The following is a 20,530-nucleotide window of genomic DNA, read 5'->3' as shown; positions in this document are numbered from 1 at the left end:
TTCTACTGGCAGAGGGAGAGACACAAACCAATGGCACAAAGGAGAGTACCCAGAAACAGACCTACACGTGTATGAAAATGTGGCTTCACAAAATCTTTCTTTCTTACTCATTTCATAGCCTGATATGGGTCAGGTGGCCACTCTTGACCTTTTCGCTTCAAGTGGTGACTTGGGGATCCAGGCACCCTCCAGTTGGTGATGCTGTCATCTTCCACACATGGGACCAAGGTCTGTGGGAGAGAGTGTGAATGGATAGCTGTGAAGGGATTTATGGCCGAACCAGGCTGTGGTGGGTGCCACATGTGTGCATGTTTATTGGCTAGCCACATGGTTCTAATGTGACTACAAAGAGGATGGGAAATGTGGTCTTTCTCTGTCTAGGAAGAGGAAATGGGATTGGACAGCATCTAGTCTGTCTCTGTTGCCATATTACTATTTACTAGGAATAAAGAAATTCTGGCCAGGCTTGGTGGCTTACACCTATAATCCCAGCACTCTGGGAGGCAGAAGCAGGAGGATCTCTTGAGTCCAGGAGTTTGAGACTAGCCTGGGCAACATAGGGAGAGCCTCTCTCTACAAACAAACAAAAAAAATAGCTGGGCGTGGTGGCACATGCTTGTAGTCACAGCTACTTGGAAGGCTGAGGCAGGAGGGTTGCTTGAGCCCAGGATTCAAACCTGCAGTGAACTATGATTGTGCCACTGCACTCTGGTCTGGACAACAGAGCAAGACCAATAGAGCAAAAAATTTTGTTTTGCTCAATTTTTGTTGAAATTCATGAATAGATATTAAATGTTTGTTTCTCTGTATTTGTTGAGTTGATCTTAAGTGTTCTTCTCCTTTAATCTGTTAATATGGTAAACTATGTTAATATATTTTGTTTTTATCTTTTTTTTTTTTTTTGGAGACAGGGTCTCTCTCTGTCACCCAGGTTGCAGTACAGTTGCGCAGTCCTGGCTCACGGCAGCCTCGACCTCCCGGGCTTAAACAATTCTCCCGCCTCAGCCTCCCAAGTAGCTGGGACTACAGGTATGTGCCACCACACCCCAGCTAATTTTATTGTTTAATTTTTTGTAGAGGTGAGGTCTTGCCATGTTGCCTAGGCGGCTCTCAAACTCCTGGGCTTCAAGCGCTCCTCCCACCTTGGCCTCTAGAATGTTGGGATAACAGGCGTGAGTCACTATGCCCAGCACCTGTTGTCATCTTTAACTCTTTCTTTCATCCCTGGGATAAAACTAAATTGGTTATGTTACATGTTGCTGGCCGCTACTGCTGGTAATTTGTTCAGGAGTTCTTTGTCTATGTTCATAAGTGCAATTGGTCTATGTCTTAGTCCATTCAGGCTATTAGAAGACCATAGACTGGGTGTCCTGTGAAAACAGAAATTTATTTCTCATACTTTTGGAGACTGGACAGTCCAAGATCAAGGCATCAGCAGATTTGGTGTCTGGTGAGAGCCTAATTCCTGCTCCTTGGTTGGCCTGGACCAGAGAGGTGGCCAGCCTTTGAATCTGCTCTGCACTGTGGGTCCTTGCACTCTGGGCTGGTGATGGGAGTGCCAACTCTCATGATCTCTGAATTGCCTTCAGGGTCCTTCTTCCATTATCTTGGAGAACAGCTCCTAGCTTCTGTTGCAATGGCTGATCCATACTAATCTTACTAAAGGAGCTTGGCAACAGAGCAACACCGTTAGTGTTCTCTCCAAACTGGGTTCTCGTTCTTTTCTATATGGATGGGCTGATCATTTTTCAGAATTTCAAGTTCTTATTACTTTTTGCTTAACGGTTCTGTCTTTAAGTCATTTATGTCTCTCTTGAATTTTATTGGAAGCAGTCAGAAGGAGCTAGGTAACTCCTTCAATACTTTGTTTAGAGATTTCCTAAGCCAAACATCCAATTGCAAGTTTCATTGCTTGCAATTGTTACCTCCACAAAATGATAGAACATGAACACAATTTAGCTAAGCTCTTTGCTTCTTCCTAACAAGGATGGCCTTTTGTCCAGCTTCCAGTAAGTGTTCTTCATTTCCATCGGTGGCCCCATCAGAATGGCCTTACTGCCTGTAATCCCAGCACTTTGGGAGCTCAAGGCGGGTGGATCACTTGAGGTCAGGAGTTCTAGACCAGCCTGGTCAACATGGTGAAACCCCGTCTTTACTAAAAATACAAAAATTAGCCGGGTGTGGTGGCATGCAGCTGTAGTCCCAACTACTCGGGAGGCTGAGGCAGGAGAATCACTTGAACCCAGAAAGTGGAGGTTGCAGCAAGATCACACCACTACACTTCAGCCTGGGCGACACAGTGAGACTCTGTTAAAAAAAAAATAAATTAAAAAAAAAAAATAAAGAATGGCCTTACTATATATTCCCACCAGCATTCTGTTCAGGATTACTTAGGTATTCTCTAAGAAGACTGAGGTTTCGCTACAGCTCTCCTCTTTTCTTTCTGAGTCCTCATCAGGATCACCCTTAATGTCCACATTTCTAGCACACACCTCAAAACTCTTTCAGCCTCTACCTGTTACCCAATTTGAAAGTTGATGCCTTGGCCTCTCAAAGTGCTAGGATTGCCAGGTGCGGTGGCTCACGCCTGTAATCCCAGCACTTTGGGAGGCTGAGGCTGGCAGATCACGAGGTTAGGAGATCAAGACCATCCTGGTTAACATGTTGAAACCCCGTCTCTACTACAAATACAAAAATTAGCCGGGCATGATGGCGTGTGCCTGTAGTCCCAGCTACTCAAGAGGCTGAGGCAGGAGAATTGCTTGAACCCAGGAGGCAGAGGTTGCAGTGAGCTGAGATCGCACTACTGCACTCCAGCCTGGGTGACAGAGTGAGACTCCATCTCAAAACAAAACAAACAAATAAACAAACAAACAAAAAACAAAGTGTTAGGATTACAAGCATGAGCCACCATGCCCAACCATATTTCCTTCTTTGTGTTTTCATTGTACTTGCTTTTCTTTCTCCAACTTTTATTTATTTATTTTGAGACAGGATCTCACTCTGTTGCCTAGGCTGGAAGTGGTGTGATCGTGGATCACTGTAGCCTCAAACTGCTGGGCTCAAGAGGTCTTCACCTCGGCCTCCCAAGTAGCTGGGGCTACAGGCATGTACCATCATGCCTGGCTAATATTTTAATTTTTTATAGAGACAACATCTTGCTATGTTACCCAGGCTGATCTCAAACTACTAGCCTCAAGTGACCCTCCTGCCTTAGCCTCCCAAAGTGCTGGGATGACAAGCCACTGTGCTCAGCCAATTTATTAAGTTGGATGTTTACCTTATTAAATGTTCAATTTTCTCCTTTTGTAACACAAACATTTAAGGCTATAAATGTTCTTCTTCTGCTTTGGCTATGTCCCATCCATTTTGACAGGTGGTATTTTCATGTTCATTTAGTTCTAAATATTTTCTAATTTTTGGATGATTCATTTGGAAGTATGTCTTTAAACTTCCAAATATGTGGGGGGTGGTTGGTCGTTGTTTTGTTATTTTATTCTAATCTAATTGTTGTGAGGTCAAAGGATTGGTCTGTACATGGTCAGGCTTTGTAAATGTTGCATGTAAAATTGTAAACAATGTGTAGTATCTAGTTTTGGAGGTACAGAGCTCTGAATTCAGCCATTTAGATCAAGCTTGTTAATGATATGGTTCAACTTGTATACATCTGTACCAATGTTTTATCTGTGTGAACTATCAATTACTGAGAGATGTGTTTATATTTCTCACTATCATTAGGTTATTTGCCAGTGTCTCATAAATATTACCCATTTTTATTTATATATTTTAGGGCAATGTTATTGAATACACATACATTCAGAACTATGGTCTTTCTGGAACTTGGTCCTTTTACAGCAGCAAATATGTACATAGCACTTTGTGCTGAGAACTTTCTATCTATTAATTCATTTACTCCTCATAACAACTCTGTGAAGGGGGTACTATTATTTTCCCCATTTTCTAGTGGGAAAATCAAGGAAAGAGAGATTAAGTAATTTGCCTAAGGTCACTCAGCTTCTAAATGGTGGAGTCAGCCAGGCGCGGTGGCTCATGCCTGTAATCCCCGCACTTTGGGAGGCCGAGGTGGGCAGATCACCTGAGGTCAGGAGTTCAAGAACAGCCTGGTCAACATGGTGAAACTCTGTCTCTACTAAAAATACAAAAAAAAATTAGCTGGGTGTGGTGACGGGCGCCTATAATCCCAGCTACTTGGGAGGCTGAGACAGGAGAATTGCTTGAACCTGGGAGGAAGAGGTTGCAGTGAGCCGAGATCGTGCCACTGCACTCGAGCCTGGGTGACAAAGTGAGGCTCTGTCTCCAAAAAATAAAAAAAATAAATAAAAATAAAATAAAACTAAATGGTGGAGTCAGGGTTTGAATCCAGGTAGTCTGGCTATAGAGTATGTGCCCTTCACTACTATGGCGTACTGTCTTCTATCATTACATAGTGAACTTCTTTATCCCTAAGAATATTCTTTGTCATATAGTTTATTTTTTTGGTATTAATATTGCCAAACCCACTTTTTAAAGTTGATATTTGCCTAGTTTAATTATATACATGCATTAAATTATATTTGTGTATTTTTTCTTCAGCCCTTTTTTACTTTGTTTGTCTTTATATTTTAGGGATGTTTCTCTTTTTCTTTTATTTATTTATTGTTGAGACAGGGTCTTGCTCTGTCACCCAGGCTGGGGTGCAATGGCGTGACCATAGCTCACTGCAACCTCCAACTCCTGGGCTCAAGGGATCCTCCCACTTCAGCCTTCTGACTAGCTGGGACTACAGGCGTGTATTACTACACCTGGCTAATTAAAAACGATTTTTTGAAGGCCGGGCATGGTGGCTCATGCCTGTAATCCCAGCACTTTGGGAGGCTGAGGTGGGAGGATCACCTGAGGTCGGGAGTTTGAGATCAGCCTGACCAACATGGAGAAACCCTGTCTCTACTAAAAATACAAAATTAGCTGGGTGTGTTGGCGCATGCCTGTAATCCCAGCTACTCGGGAGGCTGAGGCAGAAGAATCACTTGAACCTGGGAGGAGGAGGTTGTGGTGAGCTGAGATCTCACCATTGCACTCCAGCCTGGGCAACGAGAGTGAAACTCCATTAAAAAAAACAAAAACAAAAACAAAACCCGCCTCCCTCAAAAAAAAAAATGAATTTTTTTTTTTTTTTTGGTAGAAATGGCATCTCATTTTGTTGCCCAGTCTGGGCTCTAGGGTTCCTTCTGCCTCAGTCTCCCAAAGTGCTGGGATTACAGGCGTGAACCACCGTGCCAGGCCATGGGATATTTCTTATAAAAGCCTATAACTGGACATTTAAAAAAAAATCCATCTGATCATGTGTTGTTTAATATGACATCTATTGTGATTACTGATTATTTAGCTTTATTTCTACCATCCACTGCATTCTGACTTCTGTTATTTCTGATGAGAAGTCTGCCATTAATCTAATTGTTGTTTGTTGTAAGTAATTTGTTTTTTTACTGTTTGATTTCTCTTAAGATCTTTTTCTTGTCTAGAGTTCTACAATTTTACTTGAAAACATCTCGGAGCATGTTTATTTTTATTCATCCTGTTTAGGATTCATTGCAATTCCTAAATCTGTGGGTTGGAGAAGTTCTTTCACCAATTTTGGAAAATTCTCAGTTCAAATTTCTGTATTGTCTTTCCCTTATTCTTTTATATTCTCCTTCTGGAGCTTCTGTTAGACATATTTTGGATATTCCAATCTATCTCTCATGTCTCTTGTCTCCTAGATATTTTCAGTCTCTAGCTCTCTGTACTACATTCTAGAGAATGTCTTCATATATATTGTTAAATTTACTCACTTCAGTTGTGTCTAATTTGCTGTTGAGCTCATCCATTAATTTTTCAGTGACTATACAGCAGTCTCTCCTATTTGCAGTTTCACTTTTCATGGTTTCAGTTCCATGGTAAAGCACTGTCTGAAAATATTAAGATATTTTGAGATAGAGAGGCACCACATTCACATACAATTTTATTATAATATATTGTTATAATTGTTCTATTATTAGTTACTATTCTTAATCTCTTATGGTACCTAATTTATAAATTAAACTTTATCATAGGTATGTATAGGAAAATAAACATAGTATATGTATATCTTCAGTTTCAGGCATCCACTGGAGGTCTTGGAATGAATCCCTCATGGATAAAGGGAGGACTACTATATACTTGAAATCTAAAGGTTTCTTTTCTTTTCTTTGAGACAGGGTCTTGCTCTGTCACCCAAGCTGGAGTACAGTGGCATGATCATAGCTCATTGTAACTTCGAACTCCTGGCCTCAAATGACCCTCCCACTTTAGCCTCCTGGGTGGCTAGGAGTCACAGGCACATGCCACCACGTCTGGCTACTTAAAAAAAAAATTATTTTTATGGCCAGGTGTGGTGGCTCATGCCTGCAATCCCAGCACTTTGGGAGGCTGAGGCATGCAGATCACCTGAGGTCGGGAGTTCGGGACCAGCCTGACCAACATGGAGAAACCCTGTCTCTACTAAAAATACAAAAATGAGCTGGGTGTGGTGGCGGGCGCCTGTAAGCCCAGCTACTTGGGAGGCTGAGGCATGAGAATCGCTTGAACCCGGGAGGCGGAGGTTGCAGTGAGCCGAGATCGCACCACTGCACTACAGCCTGGGGGATAGAGCAAGATTCTGTCTTGAAAAAAAAAATTATTTTTAGAGATGAGGTCTTGCTATCTTGCCCAGGCTGATCTCGAATGTGCCCGGCCAGGTTTTTTGTTTGTTTGTTTATTTTTGAGCACCTCAGGTAGGACTGAAGTGTTTGTTTGTTTGCTTTCCCCCCAGACGGAGTATTGGTGAAACACCATATTGATCAGGCTGGTCTTGAACTCCTGATCTCACCCTGCCCCACATGGGTGGACCCTGGCCCCAACTGGCACCCTGAATGTCTCACACTGTGAGCCTGAGAAGACCAGCTCCAAGAATCAGTGCTCCTAACCATGGCAGCTTTGTTCCTGGGCACTTACCAAAGTGCAACGCTACTGGGGAGCAGAACTCAGAGTCCAGGCAGAAAACAGCCATTGGTGGCGCCTGCTATGAGTCGATGTTCCCTGGGAGGCTAAGGCATGGGCTAATGGAATGATGATAACACAGAGACCTTTAACTGAGCATGGACTCTGAGCCAGGGACTGGCTCTGTCATCGAAGAGAGATTACACACATGATCTCTCTTCATACTCACAACCATCCCTTAAGGTAGGAGTGAGGTCCTTTTTTTTTTTTTTTTTTTTTTTTTGAGATGGAGTTTTATTCTTGTTGCCCAGGCAGGAGTGCAATGGCACAATCTTGGCTCACTGCAACCTCTGCCTCCCGGGTTCAAGCGATTCTCCTGCCTCAGCCTCCCGAGTAGCTGGGATTACAGGTGCGTGCCACCACCCCTGGCTAATTTTCGTATTATTAGTAGAGGCGGAGTTTCACTGTGTTGGCCAGGCTGGTCTCAAACTCCTGACCTCAGGTGATCTGCCCGCCTCTGCCTCCCAAATTGCTGGGATTATCACCGTGCCCGGCTAGTTTTGTATTTTTAGTGGAGATGGGGTTTCTCCATGTTGGTCAGGCTGGTCTCAAACTCCCGACCTCAGGTGATCCGCCCGCCTCGGCCTCCCAAAGTGCTGGGATTACAGGCGTGAGCCACCGTGCCCGGCTGGGGTGGGGTCCTTTTTACAGATCAACATTCTGAGGTGAAATATTCAGGCTAAGACCACAAAGGTGTTAAGTGGCACAGGTGGGATGGCGGCCCCAGAGCTCCTGCCCTCACCACCATGCCAGCTTTCCAAAGGTGGTGTGTGGGGGGGAGGTGGAGATGGTGCAGGTTCTAAATTGTATATTTACCAGGGATTGGCTGTGCAGACTGACCTCCAGGGAACTGGAAAAGGCAGGTTTGGCTGAAACTGACTCTTATTTAAGAGGCAGATTTAGGGGCGAGGCCTGACTAACCCCTGCGGCTCCACTGCATACAGCTCCCTCACACTGCATGGTGTTATCACGCTGCAAGCTGTTACCTAGGGGAGATGAGCCCGCAGCAGCAGCTTCAAAGGTCATGAAATCAGGGAGCCCACAGGCCCCACAAGGGTGCGGAGGCCAATAGGGCAGGCAAGCTTTCTGCCTTGTTTTCATGGGGCTGGGAATGGGATGTTTCCATTATTGGTGAACCTCAGATTGTTTTTGAGCCCCAACTGCTCTAGTCATTTCCTTCTCCCTTAAACCCCTAAAGGCAGCACTCTACCTTCTGCCTTCCAGAGTTGCTGCATCGACATCCAGCCCCAGCCTTGGATGAGTCCTGGGGTGAGCTGGTGTGCTCTCTCCTGAGCCTGTCTACGCAGGGCCACTGACTGCATTCCTTCCTTGGTGTCTCTGTCTACTGTGGTGGGCTGTAACCCTCACCATCATCCCTTTGGAGCCTTTGTTTTCATCCAGGTGCCCACACCTCTAAATGCCCCTTTATTTTACTCTCTGCTAGACACATCTTCCTATTACGTCCCATTCTGCTTTAAAAACCTTTGAGAAGCCCGCTGGGCGGATGCCACTTGCCCAATCCCGTTCCCTCGTCTCTCCTCCCAGGCAGGTGTTTTCAGGGAACTTCTCCATCCGCTGGAATCGGGTCGTCCCTGAGATGGCTCGTGACCCCAGGGCTGGGTACATGGATATTTAGGACTATAGGTCTGGGGCTGCTGCCCGAGCCCTTTTTGCCAACATAGCCTGACTCCTCCACTGGTTTTTAGTGCCTTAGGGAGAGGCGGATGGCCCCATGGGAAGGGCGCTGGACGGAGGGTGGAGGCGAAGCTGCCCACTGCCTGCCTCAGAGCTGAGAAGGCCAGGTGCAAAGCCCGCCCTGTAGCTTGAGCCCATCGCTTGGGGGCACCGAAGCCATCTAGGTACTAACGCCCTGCGGTACAGCCGGTGGGATTCCCAGCGACTTCCTTAGGAGTCCGCGCTCCATGGGAGTCCTCCCGCACCGGTTCGCCTCGCCCTGGCGGCTGCCCGCGCCTCCTCCCGCTTCCTCCAGGCCACCGGGCTCCCGACCCGACTGTGACGCACTGCACCCCCGCCCCTTCTCTTCCCGTTGATCCAGCGTGCCGCGCTTTCTCCTCCTCTGGTCTCGCTGCTTCCTCTCCCCCTCGAATCCAGTCCTGGTTTCCCCGCCGCCAGCCTCCCTCCCTCCCGGCGGGACTCGCTCCCCGCCCCGCCCCGCCCCCGCCTCGCCTGTCTTCACCGCGGTCCGCTCGGTTCACCGCCTGCCCCCTCTCCTTGCCTCCCGGCCCGGCTCGCCCAGTCCAGTGGCTCCAGTCCGGATCTCGCCGCCGCCCGGCCCAGGTGCGAGTCCCCACTGCTGGGGAGGCGGCGGGCCCCGGCTCCCCTCGGCCGCCTAGCCCGCCTCGCCCGCCCGGGGTTGGCGGGGAGGGAATAGCTGGGCGGCCCCAGAGCTCCTCGGAGGACAATGCGCCCGGCGCTCGGCCACCCTCGCTCGGTCTCCTCCGCGTCCGGTTCCTTCCCGCCGCCCCCGGCAGCCGCCCGGCTGCAGCCCCTCTTCCTCCGCGGGGGCTCCTTCCGCGGCCGGAGAGGCTCCGGCGACAGCAGCACCAGCACCAGCACCAGCCGCGGGGGAGGCGGCGGCAGACGCGGCGGGGGCGGCGGCTCCCCGAGCAGCAGCACGGGCGCCGAGCGCGAGGACGACGACGAGAGCCTCAGCGTCAGCAAGCCTCTGGTGCCCAACGCCGCGCTCCTGGGGCCGCCGGCTCAGGTGGGCGCCCCGGCCGGCCCCGCGCCTGTCGCCTTCTCCTCCTCAGCCGCCACCTCCTCCTCCACCTCCACGCCCACCTCCTCCTGCAACATGACAGCCGCGGACTTCGGCGGGGGCGCCGCGGCCGGGGCCGTCGGGGGCCCCGGGAGCCGCTCGGCGGGGGGCGCGGGCGGCGCCGGGACCGGCAGCGGCGCCTCCTGCTGCCCGTGTTGCTGCTGCTGCGGCTGCCCGGACCGCCCCGGCCGCAGGGGTCGGCGCCGCGGCTGCGCCCCCAGTCCCAGGTGCCGCTGGGGCTACCAGGCGCTGTCCGTGGTGCTGCTGCTGGCGCAGGGCGGCCTGCTGGACCTGTACCTCATCGCCGTCACCGACCTGTACTGGTGCTCCTGGATCGCCACTGACCTGGTGGTGGTGGTGGGCTGGGCCATCTTCTTCGCCAAGAACAGCCGGGGCCGTCGGGGCGGCGCAGCCAGCGGCGCGCACAACCACCACCTGCACCACCACCACGCCGCGCCGCCCCTGCATCTGCCCGCCCCCTCGGCCGCTACCGCTGGGGCAAAGGCACGCGGAGCCCGCGGGGGCGCCGGCGGCGCGGGGGGCGGCCTGGGGGCGGCCGCGGCAGCGGGCGAGTTCGCCTTCGCCTACCTGGCCTGGCTTATCTACTCCATCGCCTTCACTCCCAAGGTGGTGCTGATCCTGGGCACGTCCATCCTAGACCTCATCGAGCTACGCGCGCCCTTCGGCACCACGGGCTTCCGTCTCACCATGGCGCTGTCGGTGCCCCTGCTCTACAGCTTGGTGCGGGCCATCAGCGAGGCGGGCGCGCCCCCGGGATCGGCAGGACCCCTGCTGCTGCAGCCCCAGCGGCACCGCGCGGCCGGATGCTTCCTGGGCACGTGCTTGGACCTGCTCGACAGCTTCACGCTGGTGGAGCTGATGCTGGAGGGCCGCGTGCCGCTGCCCGCGCACCTGCGCTACCTGCTTATCGCCGTCTACTTCCTCACCCTCGCCTCGCCGGTGCTCTGGCTCTACGAGCTCAACGCCGCGGCCGCAGCGGCTGCATCCTGGGGCCAGGCCTCCGGGCCTGGCAGCTGCAGCCGCCTTCTGCGCCTGCTGGGCGGCTGCCTGGTGGACGTGCCCTTGCTGGCGCTGCGCTGCCTCCTGGTGGTCAGCTACCAGCAGCCCCTCTCCATCTTCATGCTCAAGAACCTCTTCTTCCTCGGCTGCCGGGGCCTGGAGGCCCTGGAGGGCTGCTGGGACCGGGGCAGTCGGGCCTCCCCGAGTCGGGCCAGAGGGGGCTACGGTGCTCCGCCCTCCGCCCCTCCACCACCTCCGCCACCACCTCAGGGAGGCTCCCAGCTGGGCCACTGCATCTCGGAGAACGAGGGGGGTGCTCATGGCTATGTCAACACCCTGGCTGTGGCCTCTCAGAATTGAGGGTGAAGGGCACGGGTCCTTGGTTTTGGGTTGAGAGTCCCCAACCCCCTTGTCTTCTACCTTCTGTCACCTAGATTTGATCAGGGTCTATTTGGAAGAGGTAACCCTTTTCAGGGCTAAGGGCCAGGGTGTCCTTCTGCACCCCTGGGGTGAGGACGGCTTGGAGGGAGACCAGCAGTTAACGGTGAGGGAGGTAGGTGCACTTACCCTCTCCTCTCTTCTCCTATCCTACCCCAATCCTGACCTCCAAGGGGCTGGTACCTCTGCTTCTTGCTTTGCCCACCTCCACTCTAATTCCCATCCATTAGGAGGAGAGGGGTGCTGGGCTTTGGACCTTCTCCCTTGCTTAGAAGTGCCAGCCTCTTTTAGGCTGTGGTTAGTGGCCATTGTCCCATGCCTTGAAATTGACCCAGAACCCACTTTCCACTGATGTGTCTATTGGATTTCTTCCAGGTGATAGATACAAAGTGTATGTCTCTGTGTGTGTAGTGTTTTCTCGTGTCCACCCTGTGGCCCTTTGCAATGGGTAGGAGATCTGGGGAGGCCCTGCCCCCTACACCATACTTATCACCACCCTCCTCTTTTCTGCCTGGATTTGTGACTATGAATTCCCAGGAAGAGCTGGGCCCCTGGGAGCTGCCCAGGTACTCCCCTTGAAGGGAGAATCTCACCCAGGATCTTCCTCAATACTGCTCCTCTCTTCTCAGCTCAGGGAGAGGAGGGGATCCATTCTCTAAGGACCAAACTGCACCCTTTGTTGGGTGAGTGAGCATTTCTACCTCCGTGCTTTCAACTTTTGTTGCATCATGCACTGATGCTGCTTGCAAAAAATGAAGACAAAATACTCAGAAGTTGCATTTGCCATGGCCACTGGCTCCAGCTGGGGTTTGGTGCCAGTGTTATTACAGGGTCTGCGGAGTATCAGCCATTGGCTTGGCCTCTCTCTGTTCCTCCCTCTGCACCTAGAACTCTTATCCTTCCTGTGGTTTGGTGCCGACTGGGTCGGATCTGGGCTTAGAGTAATAGCTTTGGTGGGGTTCCTGGATGGATGTGAAGTTGGGCCTCCCATGGGCCCAAGGGAATAGGAAGCCCCATTCCCCACCTGTCCTTCCTCTAGGAAGCGTAGATCAGAAAGTGAGGTGGTGACCTCCCACCTCTGGTCTGGTTAAGAGTCTCACTAGGGCCAAGGCAGGCTGCAGAACTTTCCCTCTTCCTCTCATTGAGGGTGATGACAAGAGACATCCGGGGACTGTGCACTTACAGTCGGTGTGGAATGTCACTCTTGCAGTCTTTGAGGCAGGATAAGTACTTTTACATATTTTAAGGGTGCAGGAGGACAGCAGCTAACAAGGCCAGGAAATACTCACTTCCCTCCACCCTCAACAGGATGTGGTGGGGGTGAAACTTGAAGAATTTTTGTTTCCCCTTCTCCCTTCTTACGTTTGGGAAGTTTTATGTAGTGTAATAAACTCTAGACGAGTTACCAGAAGATGTGGATTCTAGTTCTGATTCTGTCACTCATTGGCTTTGAGTGACATATTTTTATTTCCTGGGCCTGTTTTCTCACATTAAAAAAGTAGAAGTTAGATGAGTGATCTCTAAGGTTGAAGGTAATTTCAGCTCTCACATTCTTTTGAGTTTGTGGCTCTTGAAAGCCCTGGTCCTGATGCTCCCTGTAAAGGTGGCTGGGAGAGAAGCCAGCCAGGCTGCACTTGCAGAACATTCCCTGCTCTGCACTGGGTGTGTGAAGCCCCAGCAGAGAAGGCCGGAGGAAGGGCTTGGGTTCCTGGGCTGGGTGTGGGGCAGGGCCTGGCACAGCTGCAGAGTGCACAGGGAGGGCCAGAAGTGCCAAGTCACTGGCCGTTAACTCAGCACCCAGGCCAAGCCCCCACCTCCCGCTTGAAGCCCCCTCTTCCAACTGTTTTGGGGGCTTGGAGCAGAAGACACCCTTGTAGACAGACATGAGAGGGGCAGAAGGCTTGACCAGAGTTCTCTTGAGCCTCCTCATGCTCTCAGAGCAGGGAACAGCGGGGGAAAATGTTTACACTCCATGCACAATCTGTGCTTCCAGTCCCTCACCCTATGTGGCCCAATAGCTGGCTGGATTTCACACTTAATTGGTATTTTTTTCTGCCTTCTTCCCCTGCCCCCACTGACTCCTCTCCTCTCCCTTTGATTGTACTCAAGGTTCTGGGGCCTGGGCCCTGGGTGGGTACCAACAGCTGCTCCCTGTTCCCATGTCCTCTCTCCAGCTTTGCTCTGTTTCTCTGCTACCTAATCTCAGTGACTGTGAAAGGACATTGTGTCTGAGCCATGGCCAGCCACTGGCTGGCCCCCTGATCTGCCCCCCTTCTATTGTTTGGATGGCCATCTCCTGCTGGGCCTCCCTGACTGTATAATCTCTGTACTGTTAGGTTTTTGGTGGGAGGCTGTGATAAGTTCCAATGAGCTGCCACTTCCCTGGATATGTCAAGAAGCTGATGGCAACTTGGCCAATTCTGCCAGACATCAGGCCCCCAGTTCAGCCCCAGTCACCCTCTTTTACACATGTGGGTCAACCACTGTGTGCTCAGAGGGTCAGTCCCTTCCTCTGCTGTGTTTTTCTTGAGTCCTTGCACTCACTTCCCCTGCCCCAGTCACGATGACCCCTAAAGCTTCCTTTGCCCTTGCTTTCTAGGGCATCCCTAGTGAAGGGGCATACCTGAGATTTCTCCATGGACCTGACAGCCAAGGCAGGGCACTGTCTCCTGAGGCCAGTGCCAGCACGTGCATGGTTCACAGAAAAGGATCCTGGGCTCAGAATCTCGAGAACCGCCTGCTCCTAACATTTCAGTAAGTCAGGGGCTTCCTCTCTGTTAGTCCCCAAATCCTTACTTATTTTAAAAAGACTAGACCCTCTCTAAAGACTGTTCCATTTTAACATGTCCTGATTCTGCATCCGTGGGTTTTGTGAAAGAGAGCTAGCTGGCGGTTAGAGCCTGGAAGAAGGAGGGAAGTGGCACCTCACTAGCATTTATCACTTTTTTCCTTCTCTTTTTAAAAATAAAACCAGACTCTGTTCTGAAAATAAAAAACTTGAGACTTGTGACAAGCTTCCTGTGTGGTTTGTTTTAAGATCTTTTCTGTCCTGGTTTCCTTACAAAATTCTTAAATGTCACTGTGACATTCGCCATTATTTTATAAGTTTGTGTTAACATTTTGGGTACACCTTGGCCCTTTCCTTCTAGGCAGTTGGCATGTTTTTCAGGGAGGCAGTGAAGCTGTGGCCTGGAGCTGGTGAGTGTCTTGACATGCTTTGTTGGCACAGCCAGCTCAGCTCTAATGGACTCAGCGTGAGAACGATTTTTTCTCATCACCCTAGGCTCTCTCTCACTTTTCTTTCCTTCCTTCTTTCTTTTTCTTTCTTTTTGAGACAGGGTCTCACTCTGTCACCCGGGCTGGAGTGCAGTGGCGCCATCATAGTTCACTGCAGCCTCAAACTCCTGGGCTCAAACAATCCTCCTGCCTCAGCCTCCCACGTAGCTGGGACTACAGAAGTGTGCCACCACGCCCGGCTTCCCATTTCTTTCTAAGAGTAGCTTTCCAAAGGGGGAACATCTTGAGAAACTAATTTTTAAATACTGTGCCCTCCTCTATCACTCTTGCCCCAGCCAGAAGCACAAATTCTTACGTATGAATAAGAAGAAGGCCATGGGTTTTTGTTTGGTTTTATTTTAACATGAAGGGTAGTATTAAGTCTAAGCAAGAACACTGGGTCTGCACCAAAATAAACACCCAGTGATTTTTTTTCTTAGTACAGAGGCAGCCAGTATTACACAGCCCCTCTCTGTGTTGTGACCCTAGCTTGCTGCTTCTGGCTGTGCCAAATGCTAAGCAGGGGTTTGACTCAGGACAGCCCGGGAGGCAAGGTCTGAGAGTGGAAGCTCCTGGGAGCCTGAGCTCTCTCTGCCTTTTGTTAGCTGTGGCTTTGGCCATCAACTGGAAGTATGTCATTATTTATAAAACAGGAGCAATCACAGGGCTGTGGTGAGAATCACATGAGGTGACACATGTGAAATGGTCCTTTCCCCTAAGACACGTATAATTGTAACAAGGAACAAAATTTACATAGAAAATAATTACAGAACAACGTAGGACCATGTCTTCATTTCTCCCTGGAGCGGATGTAAAATAAGGTGATTGATTTGAGCAAGCATGTTATGAATATTTAGAAATGTCTTCTAGGGAAGCAAGCTGGCGCGCACCGATTTTGGTTTGCCAGGCATATCAGAAGGCACTTTGTGACAGGTGCAGTAGGGACGCGGAGTGATCTCTTCACGTGTAGGCAACGCCCAGCCCACACCTAGGCCTTGCCTGAGTCTGGCCATGCAGTTCTTGCCCTAAGGAAGAACAGGAAAATATAGCGCGTGGTTGACTATCAGGCCCTCTGCCCCTTCCCTCGTCACAGCCACCTTCAGGGCTGCTTTCTCTCCATTTTCCTGAGGCCCAGAAAGAGGAGGTAGCTGGCACAATGCCACATTGCAGTCAGGAAGAAAAGCCAGTGTGCACCAAGGCCCTTCTTCCTCCCACATCTGCACTGCTCCAGGCAACCTTTGGTAGTCGGCTGTTGCTTGGGTCCAGCTTCCTTTCCATGAAAGCTCAGCCACTCTAGCAAAAAAGCAGGGGCTGTTTTCATCTTCTGAGAGAATCCCATGACACTGGTGAGCAGAGGCGGCCAGTGGGACACCCATGCAGGGAAGCAGGCAAATGCAGGGACCAGCCACCCGCATCCCTCCTTTCTACTCCCTCTCCTCCTCCTACCCGGTCACTGTGTACCTTCTTCCTGTCTCATCAGAGAGGAAGGATCCAGTGAGCGAACTCATCTTATAGTCAATGACCTACGGGTTATTCCTCCTGGGAAGGACTCCAGGGGGAGGTGGGCTGGGCCAGGCTTCCTGGCACACTTCAAACCATGAGACAGGAGACTGCATGTTCCTCCCACAGGCAAGACTGGCCCACCCGGGTGACTGCCTGCCTTCATCAACCTAAATGGACAGGGCGAGAGTGTGGACCCAGTGCTAGGATCTGGGAGAGGCGATGGGGCATGGAGAGCCATGCAGAGGTGGAGGGCAAGATGGACCTGGATGCCATTTCAGAGTGAGGGGAGGCCCCGTGGGAAAAGCGTCGGGTACAGAATTAACATGAAAAGCTTGTGCCATGGGTTTAGGGGTAGCTGCTTTTCTTCATATTCTTCTATAAAATATACCCATGGAATCCATATTGTTGCCATTTTTCCACAATGGACATGTTCACTCAGCCAAGTACTTCCTGAGCTCCTGAGAGATGCCAAATATGGGAACGCATATTACTTTTATAATCTGAAAAGGCAAACACCGGAGGGAGAGAGCAATACCTAATAGCAGGGAAAGAGGATCAGTGGTACCTCAGGGGGCACAAACTGCTCTGCCCCAGAAGCAGGCTGGTGCCACTCGGGGATACTGCAGGCTTGCCAGGACCCCATGAGGTGGGAACTCCTGCCCCACACACTTTACAGATGAGCAAGCTACCTAGGGCGGACGAGCAGCTGGCCAGCCCCCAACCCTGCTGCCTCTTCTTTGTAAGGATCCTCTGTCCGACACACTTGACTTGTGGGATGCAGGCCCGGCTGCTGGAGCAGCGGCCCTCCATCTCACTCTGCCCTCAGGTGCCCCGGGCCTTGCTGGAGTCCCAACTGGCAGGGCGCTAAGGCAGAAGAGGGCCCTGCATACACCTCGTTTATTTAGGAAGGGGAGCACCAACCACAGAGCCCAAAGGCTATAGAGTTAAAACCACCCACTGCATTGTAAGTACATCTTCTTCTCTCTTATGCCCTATTTAATTTTCAAAGATAAACAGGAAAGGCCAGGCACGGTGGGCTCAGGCCTATAATCCCAGCACTTTGGGAGGATGAGGCGGGCAGATGGCTTGAGCCCAGGAGTTCGTGACCAGCCTGGACAACATGGTGAAACCCCATTTCTACAAAAAAGTACACACACACACAAATTAGCCGGGCACAGTGGTGCACGCCTGTAGTTCTAGCCACTGGGCAGGCTGAGGTGGAAAGATGGCTTGAGCCTGGGAGGTCGAGGCTGCAGTGAGCCATGATTGCACCACTGTAATACAGCCTGGTGACAGAGAGACCCTGACTTAAAAACAAACAAAAAACCAAAACACAACAAAAGCAAGAAAGAAGTATATCCATCACACCCTTGCATTCAGAGATCCCAGCTCAAACTGCTGAATGGATGTTCCAGAGACTGAACACCACCCTTTTTAGACCCTAAACACCTTCAAGGACCTTCCTATGCAGAAAAGAGAAACTGGTTTTGAATCAAAGTAATTATTCCTTAAAAAAAAAAACTAGGACCAAGATAGTAGGCAGGAAAAAGTCATGAAACTCTACGCGGGAGTTGGGAGCTTGTTGGTGGCTGCGTGCATAATCGGCCTGGACACAGGCATGGTTAGATGCTCCGCTGCTTCCTTCCCAACTGGAAGCACCTCTGCACACTCAGGAGACGAGCTGAAGAGGTGGGAGGGGCACAGCGTGGAGGGCATCTGTTCTGAGACATTTCTTGGTGAAACAATTTATTAGCCACGGTTCAGAATAATACAAAAATAAAGGTGTGGCTTTATTTACACACACTCTTGAAGCTCTTGGCATTCAGCGGACAGCAAACACCATACTCAAAGTGACGGAATTAATAGCATTTAGGGTAAGCAAGGACCAGTGTGAGACTGGGCCCAGGCAACGGGGAGGGAATGTGAGGAGAAACAGGGAATGACATTAAAGAAGAAATAGACACCTTGAAGAATTTATGACTCCTTTCTCTATGTCATGTCCAGAAGAGGCAAGTCTACAGAGATCAAAGTAGCCTAGGGGTGCCTAGGGATGGGGAGGTTGGGGTGGTGACTAAGGGGGGCTGGATTTCTTTTGGGGGTAGTAAACTCTAAGACTGACTGTGCTGATGGCGGCTGAACTGTGACTATACTAAACCGGCATCAAATTGTGCAGGGTCAATTGTGGATTGTATGGTAAGTGAACTGTACTCCAATAAAGCTGTTAGGAGAACAAAGGCAGCTGCCCTGGAGATAGTAGGCAATGCCCATCAGGACATTTACTGGCATGGGCTCAAAGGTCAGCAGAGCTAGAATTCAAGGTTCCTGAGGAATGGGAGCAGATGGGAACATGTGCTCTACGCAGGAAGAGTGCATTGTGGTATCCTGTACTCTGGGCGTCGAACAGTTATTTATTGGAAGCTAGGGAAAGGTCACAGAATGCATGGTAGGTGTCCAGACCCAACGAAGCCCCTCTCCAGGATTATTGGAGAGACTGAGCCCAAAAGGCTAGTGGCTGGGAGGCTTCCGCTCCTGTTCTCCCTTGCCTGGTCCTTTGCTGCTGTTGGGTGGATTATGGGCCATACACCATCTGGGACACAGAGCTTTGGTGGCCCTGCTGCCACTAGGTAAAGTCTAACTGCAAGAAAAAACTCCGCAACTAGCAACTTCTTGACCTACGATAAGTGGCTCGACCTTCCTGCTAGAAACTCTTACCAGATCAACAAATTTATGCACTTTTATTGATAATCTTTCACGTACATGTATGTGTGTACACACACACGCGCACACACACATGCAAACTGTCCTGTTTGCTCTCCTGTCACATTTCCGAATCTTCTCCTCCTCACCGGAGGTTGGAAATATAGTTAAGGACTCAGGCATAGGAATGAAGGGCACCCTATTCCAGTGTCAGACGGCACCTCAATGTGTTCTTCAGGACCCTGAAGCCAGAAGCCTCCAGCCTACCCCCAGGAGGTACTTCAGCAACAAATTCTTCAAACACTGGCTTCAGAGCCTCTTTTCAAATGCTGTCTTTGGACCTCAGACCCTGAAGTCACAGCAGCACCCCTTCCCCACACAAGGTCTGCCCAGATCTTCACTGACCCACCACCCCTCATTTCCTTGCCCTTGCACCCTGGGGCTTCCTGAGCTCAGGGGAGCTCCAGCCCAGCTGCTCTGAAGAATCCTACGTGCTAACAGCTCCCCACTGATAGTCGGAACGTGGGTGCAGGGCTTCAGACTCACCTTCCTGCCAGATGCTTTTACGTTTCACCTCCACATTTCTCTCTTCCTATAAATGAACTCAGGTGACATCCAGCTGTGTTTAGCCCTCAGCCTCTCTCCATGCAGAGGCTCATCAGATGAAAGGTGCCCCAGGCCTCAGGACTGATGCGCACAAGGCTGTCCCCACCCTGAGCTCTGGCGACATCCCCCCAACCCCCACCCCTGATCTCTCTCACTGCCTCCCTCCTTCCCCTCCAGGCTCCACCAGCAGCTCCCTGACAAGCTCACTCCACTCACCTCCCAGCACTTACCCACAAGCTGCTTCCTTGCTGGGACTACGCTTTCCCCAACCACAATCCTTCAGCTCAGGCATCTCCTCGGGGATCCCCCCTGACCTGGGTGCCTTTCCCGTGCATGCTCACAACCCTGGGCAGGCTTCCACTCCATCTTTCTACTTTTTTTTTTTTTTTTGAGACAGGGTCTCACTCTGTTGCCCAGGCTGGATTGCAATGGTACCATTATAGCTCACTGCAGCCTCTACCTCCTGGGCTCAAGTGATCATCTGGCATCAGCCTCCCGAGTAGCTGGGACTACAGGCATGTGCCACCATGACTGACTAAAAAAAAATTTAGGTAGAGATGAGGTCTCACTATGTCGCCCAGGCTGGTCTTGAACTCCTGAGCAAGCAATCCACCTGCCTCGCCTTCCCAAAGTGCTGGGATTACAAGCATGAACCACTGCACCTGGCCCATTCAGCGTTTACATCCCGCGTGACCATCTTTTTTTTTTTTTTTGAGATGGAGTCTCACTCTGTCATCCAGGCTGCAGTGCAATGGCACAATCTCGGCTCACTGCAACCTCTGCCTCCCAGATTCAAGCAATTCTCCTGCCTCAGCCTCCCAAGTAGCTAGGACTACAGGCATGTGTCACCATGCCCGGCTAATTTTTCTATTTTTAGTGGAGATGGGGTTTCACCATGTTGGCCAGGCTGGTCTCAAACTCCTGACCTCAGAGTGATCCACCTGCCTCGGCCTCCCAATGTGCTGGGATTACAGGCGTGAGCCACCGTGCCCAGCCCATCCTGTTTGTTTAATGTGTCCTCGGCACTAGCGGTTAAGTTCCTTCATGGCTGGGGCCATGCCACATGCAATTTATCTTGGTATCCCAAATGCCCGGCACATAGTAGGTGCACAATAAATGCTGAATGAACGAATGACGGCGCCTCAAGGACGCTCT

General features: G+C 50.9%; 1 protein-coding gene across 1 annotated transcript; it reads left to right on the top strand.

Annotated features, from left to right (window-relative positions):
* The first annotated feature begins 9,008 nt into the window (after positions 1 to 9,008).
* Positions 9,009 to 14,306, top strand: TMEM121B (transmembrane protein 121B). The gene has a single exon (XM_031005313.3). It carries the CDS (start codon positions 9,479 to 9,481, stop codon positions 11,213 to 11,215), a length of 1,737 nt encoding a protein of 578 aa, XP_030861173.1. The 5' UTR covers positions 9,009 to 9,478; the 3' UTR covers positions 11,216 to 14,306.
* The last annotated feature ends 6,224 nt before the right edge of the window (positions 14,307 to 20,530 follow it).

Source organism: Gorilla gorilla, chromosome 23 (assembly GCF_029281585.2).
Source record: "Gorilla gorilla gorilla isolate KB3781 chromosome 23, NHGRI_mGorGor1-v2.1_pri, whole genome shotgun sequence".
NCBI lineage: Eukaryota > Metazoa > Chordata > Mammalia > Primates > Hominidae > Gorilla > Gorilla gorilla.
This window is presented reverse-complemented; position numbering and strand designations above follow the sequence as displayed.